Consider the following 6,595-nt stretch of genomic DNA (forward strand, 5'->3'; position numbering starts at 1 on the left):
TCTGTCTGTAGACGCATATTGTCCGGACAACTCCTCCTAAACCGATGGGCCAATTCCGATGAAACTTCACACAAATATTAATGATCATGTGTAGATGTGCATGCCTCTTTAAAAACCATAACTTTGTTTGTCCGGACAACTCCTCCTCAACTAAATGGCCAATTTCAATGAAACTTCACACAAATATAGAGGACCATGTGTAGATGTGCATGCCTTTTTCTTTTTCTCAAAATTATGGTTGCCATGGCAACTGGTCACTATAAACAGGTTTTCCTATAAGAACCATAAATAAGTTTGTCCGGACAACTCCTAAACTAAATGGCCAATTTCAATGCAACTTCACACAAATATAGAGGACCATGTGTAGATGTGCATGTCACTTTCTTTTCTTTTAAAATTATGGTTGCTATGGCAACTGGTCACTATAAACAGGTTTTCTGATAAGAACCATAACTTTAAGTTTGTCCGGACAACTCCTCCTAAACCGAAGGGCCGATTTCAATGAAACTTCACACAAATATAGAGGACCATGTGTAGATGTGCATGCCACTTTCTTTTTCTCAAAATTATGGTTTCTATGGCAACTGGTCACTATAAACAGGTTTTCCTATAAGAACCATAAATAAGTTTGTCCAGACAACTCCTCCTAAACCGAAGGGCCGATTTCAATGAAACTTCACACACAATGTCATATAGATGACCATGTGTAGATGTGCATGCCACTTTATTTTTCTCAAAATTATGGTTGCTATGGCAACTGGTCACTATAAACAGGTTTTCCGATAAGAACCATAACTTTGTTTGTCCGGACAACTCCTAAACTAAATGGCCAATTTCAATGAAACTTCACACAAATATAGAGGACCATATGTAGATGTGCATGCCACTTTCTTTTTTTTCCCTCAAAATTATGGTTGCTATGGCAACTGGTCACTATATTACTGGGTTATCTTAGTTAGCCTCTAATTAACAGTTCCAATTCACCATTGACTCGTGCAGATTGCGGGGGTATTAGTCAGCCATCCTGACGTCCATAGGACATTCACAAACCAAACCAAATGAGTATCTTATATTACACACAAATGTATAGAAGTGTTCACTGCAGAATGTTTATAAGGTAGTGTTACATGAAATCTTAACGTCAGTGAACTTGTTTCCAATTGGGACAAATGTGAAATATTTATATCAGCCTTTTGAAATTTAGTAACTATAGGGCATCTGAAGGTCATAGATACATGTGTATTAAAAACTTTTTTCTTCAGATATCTACATATTTGACCCAATTGATCTTAAAAATACTCATTTATATTACTTTGTAAATAGTGTTACTCATAAAAATATAAACTTCATCTATTTCATCATAGTTTTAAAATGCGACATTGGATATTAGGCGAGTTAGGCAATTCATTTTACATTAAATTCCTACATTTACTGTAGTGAAAGATCATGAATCCAAGGATCGTTTGGCTATTCAGGAGAAATAACGGTTTGCGGCATGGTCTCTTTTGACCTCTGATCTTGAAAGTGGATTGGGCTCATTCATTTGACAAAGGTCCTCTTTCAATGATTTTAATAATTCCATTCAGTGTGTTTCTTGAAAGTAAGTCATTTAATTAAAATAATATAATTAAAGATGATGTAACTGAGGTATTTTATTATACTGTCTAGCAAAAAGGCATTTACACTGTAAAAAAGAAAAAGAAAAAAGAAAAAAAAAAGACAAGAAAAAATACATACACTTTATACTGTATACAATCATGTAATTACATGATCTTTATTTAAAACAATTATAAACATACAATCTAATAACAATGTTTAAGTTACATTGTGGATATATTGGGAAAGGTATGCATTTGTATTTCAACAAGTTACATTATTTACGTCGTACATTTTCACAAAATGCAGGATATTGTTACCAACATGAAGAGACCACCTGTTGGTAATCCACAGGAATTTACTTAAAAAATAACCTCAGTTCATTTTGTTGTGATCCTACATCTGACATAAAAAAAATCTTTCTTGTTTTTATTCCAAATTAATTTCAAAATAATTTCAGCCTATAAGTATAATGGCATTGATAATTGATACAAAGTTAAGAAGATGCATTACACTCGGATATTATTGTCAAGATATAAATATCACATGTTGAGTGATCATCAGAAAGGATCTAATTGTTTAGCCATTCATCTGAAATTCTTCACTTCACAGAGACTATGAGGAGTCTGAAAACACTGCTTCACAAAAGTCACAACTCCTCATCTGTATCCATATCTTCATTAGCCGGGGTTGTCTTTGTGGGTTTCTCTTTCTTTTCTTTCTGTTTCTTTTCACGGACTGTTTCCATTTCAACTGCGAAAGATTCACATAAGCAATTGTTAATATTTCATCAATTACCTGTATGGCTACAGACAGTATTTTGATTTTAAAGGGGCATTCTTTCATTCAGACATCAGAAACATTGACAATTTTTTTTGATGAAATCTATGTCTGAACGATGATTATATGAGTGTTTGTACCTACATGTATTGAAATTAATGCCAAAATGTACAGGAAAAAGGAGTATTGTATACAAATACTTATGTCCTTGCGGTAATTAGTAATACTTTGCATGGGTCAAATTAAGAATTTGCAGGACAAAATGTGCAAAGAACTTTGGTTTATCTTGAGAGTAAGACTGCCATATATATTAATATAAAGATTATAACTTTTATTTTTGGAAAAAAATACATATTTTCCAGTAAGTTTAATTTTGATGACCTAAACTTTATTCAAACGAAGGAATGCCCCTTTAAAGTTCTTAAATTGTAGGGGGATGTCACTGTCATACATTAAAAAGACTGCCCAGTTAAGTACATGTACCTCTCATAAATCACACTTAAAAACCTTGGTCCAGTTATTCAAAAAGGTGATTTGGGCTAATCACAGTATAACATTTTTTATATCCTAATTAAATCATTTCTGGCAAGACTGCCTTGACAAAATTTAATGAAACACTCCCCAGTCTCTTCCTACCTACCTATTTAAAGGAATATGATATGTATACAAAGGTTTTGAAGTAAAGAAGAAATGAAATTTTCACCAATTAACTGATTAAGCTAATCAGCTTTTGTGCAATTGTAGTCATCATAACTCTTACTCCAGACTGACAGAAGTAGATTAACATATACATGTACATGTATATATAAAGAGAAGCAAAAAAGACAATGACCAAGGTACAGCAATTGGTTTGCAGACCACTGGTACATAGATGTAAGCTAATAGTGGTGTGCCTCCATGAAGAGAAGGCCCAGACCCATTGAACGAGTACTCCCCAAAATCAGTCAACTGTCAGTATGTACATTAATATATCATATATACACCCAAGCATGGTACCCACATGCCTGATACACCTGTCCAGTTAACCCTAATCTCAGAAAATTATTTCCACAAACTGAATTCAAATTGTTCTTAATAAACTTCACAAGAACAACAGCACAAAGAAATTGAACTGTAGCATTTTTCAACTGAAGTGTATAGGCCTTTGAAGAAAGTTGCCCATACATTAAACCTGAAAATAGTTTGCAAAAAAAAAAAAAAAAAAAAGTTAATTTAACTGATGACTGAAGAAATTTCAGGTGACAAACAACAGCTCAAAGTGATGTCATCTTTTATATGAGCACTGGCGGGATGACTGTGACAATAAATAAACCTACCATCTTGTAATTCAGTTGATTTCTTTGCGAGATGTTTCAGTCGCTTTGTTACTCTTCGTTTCCTTTTCCCCGTCACTTTGGAAGCACAAGTGGTGTGTATGCTATAAAGAAACACCAATATTAACAGGTTTAAAGTTTGTTCTCTTATATTCTCATTACTTCATTATTTGATTTATTCATCATTTTTACTTTCTAAAATCTTTCTTTTAGAAGACAAAGAAACCTTTTTCTGTGTTAATATGAGTTACTCCCCTTGATATTTTTACATACACATGTACTTCACTTCTAAGGGTTCCTGTAAGGCAAAAATTTGATTTCTGTTTGATTAGGAGTTAATACCTTTACAACAGGAGCTAGAAGCATAATGAAATACTTATAAAAGCTAGGGACATTATTCAGGATGGGTATACTTACAACAGCCTAAACAAGTAGAGTTATAATTCAGGAAGTAAAAGGCATAATTCTGGATGAGTATCTAGTAGTTTGACACCAAAAGATGAAAATGACACAGAAATAAAGAGTTAAAAGGAAATGTCGGTATCTTAACTGTCACATATGATGTTTAGTAGACACAGGAGAAAATCCAAAATTTGGCAGGGGGTGGGGTGAGGGCACCGTCAATTCTTTTTTGGCGGGGTGGAGAGGAGGCACAGTCAGTTCTGGCCTGGGGTGGGGTGGGGACACTCTCAGTTCTGGCGTAGGGAGGGTTGGGGGCATGGTCAGATCACCTCAATGAACAAACAAGAGGCCCATGGTCAGATCACATCAATGAACAAACAAGAGGCCCAAGGGTCTTAAAGGTCATCTGACTCTAAATTAAAGACCCTCATACTATTGTATTATGTATTCTCTGTAGCAAGTATAAAGTGGCACTTTTGGCTATGGTGGCCATCTTGGATTTCTGACCGACTCAATAAAAAACAACACCTAGTCAGGTCAATAGCACTGGTGGAACTTGAGAGGAAGTTTAAAATGTGTTTTTCAAGATGGTAGCTATGGGGGCCATCTCGGATTTTTAATCGGCCCGAGAAATAACAACACTTGGTCAGGACCATTTCAGGATCGTTTCTGGCAAGTTTCAGCTCAATCCCACTTTTGAAACTTGAGAAGAAGTTTGAAATGTGAAAAGTTTGAAACTCTGCAACAGCCAGAATATTATACAATGCATTAACATGTATGAATTGTGTATTATTTCAATCTTGCTTTCGATTCACACTCACAGAATGTTCTTAACTTGATCTTTAGTTAACATTTCAACATTGTCTATCCTTGCCAGTTTCTTCTGGAGATTTTTCTTTTTTTCTGCAGTTTTAACCTTCTGCCTCTTCCTTCTCTTTTTCTCCTAAATTGATAAACAAAAAGAAAACATGTCAATAATGAAATAAACAAATAAAAAATATATTGCATCCTAATCAATAGGTACAAAGTCAAAACTTTCTTACTTTCAAATTTTCATAAAAGAACACTAACCCAATTGGAAGTGTCAACATATATGTTGGCAGCAAGAACATGTACTGGTTATATCATATACAAAAAATGTACATAGTGTTTGCATCAGCATTTTTCTATAGTATAATACAGAAAACATTGGTGTGTCTAGTCACTGGGGGTAGAATCTGTGGCCACTCTACATTGTAGCAACTTCACCACAGCAGGAACTTTTGACAAGCACTGTGGCACACAATATTGTCAGATAAATAAACCAGCCAACCTCTTTAATTATAATAACAATTATAAGCTCCGCATATCACAGCAAATAGAAATCCTCCAAATCATGAAGATAAAATGTGACTATATTTCAATGCACATGTACAAATGCAATTATAACCCATGTAACAGGAGAGGAATCCAACGGCCAGACCAGGACTCGAACCCAGGACCTCCAAATTAAACTCTAGACATGCACTGACACTCTAACCTTTACCAGCTGGCCACAAGCAATCAACCTAGTCCAGTTCCCCTACATTCCTTCTAATTCCTCCTTAAAAGTCTTCGATCCCGAAGGCACACATGTGAGAACCCCTATCATGCCTAATACCTGTCAGTATTTAGTTTGGGGCCAAATGTAACAGGAGAAGGAAAATGCAACAAGCAGCTAGACCAGGACTTGAACCAAGAGACCTCCAAACTCCAGACTGACACTCTTAACCATTTGAGCTACCTGGTCACTCGTGTTCAACCCAGTCCAGTTCCACTACGCCAATAACTTTTATTTGCATACATTATAATGTACCAAATAAAAAATCAAACAGTATTCTTTGATCAATATTCCATAATCAATTAAATTAGTACATTGGTGGATTTTTTTTATAGAAATCTAACAAGATTAAATCCATCTGCCTGGTATCATTTAATCAGTTTTATATTAGTAATAATATGAGGCACGTTTTTTTAGGAAAGCTTTGTTCTTATTCCTTTTTTTACGTTTTTAACTTGTTGATTTATATTTGAAATCCCCACCCAAAACATTTGACGTGTATTTGTGAGTGAATTCCTATATGGTCCTGACATGATGATGTCACATCAGATTTAGACATTCTGACAGATATATATCTAGTGTAGATCTCTATCTGTCAGAATGTCTAGCTTAGTCTGGTGTCAGGGCCATATATAGGAAACACGGGCTACTGTTTTCAGTAGTACTGGCAACCCGACCTAGACAACTACTGCTAGACAGGGTGTACCTGTATCTGTTTATTTACACACCGTTTGCAACAGTAAATAGTTGATGGAGAAAATTATCAAATTTATATCTCGTGTTAGAATGACTTACTTTACTAGAGCTACCCATCTTCAAAGAAATCTGGAAAAATTAATTAAATGTTTACAATTTTTCTCAAAAACACGTGGTATTACTTCATAAACCGGATATGATAGGTGGATGTTAATAAGTATTGAGATTA

General features: G+C 34.8%; 1 protein-coding gene across 1 annotated transcript; it reads right to left on the reverse strand.

Annotated features, from left to right (window-relative positions):
* Positions 1–1,734: 1,734 nt before the first annotated feature.
* Positions 1,735–6,576, reverse strand: LOC117321953. The gene is made up of 4 exons (XM_033876590.1): positions 6,466–6,576; positions 4,913–5,034; positions 3,693–3,793; positions 1,735–2,349 (listed from the first exon to the last, which is right to left on the reverse strand). The coding sequence occupies exons 1-4, from the start codon at positions 6,481–6,483 to the stop codon at positions 2,246–2,248; spliced, it is 345 nt and encodes a 114-aa protein (XP_033732481.1). The 5' UTR covers positions 6,484–6,576; the 3' UTR covers positions 1,735–2,245.
* Positions 6,577–6,595: the final 19 nt, after the last annotated feature.

The sequence above is a fragment of the Pecten maximus genome, chromosome 2 (assembly GCF_902652985.1).
Source record: "Pecten maximus chromosome 2, xPecMax1.1, whole genome shotgun sequence".
NCBI lineage: Eukaryota > Metazoa > Mollusca > Bivalvia > Pectinida > Pectinidae > Pecten > Pecten maximus.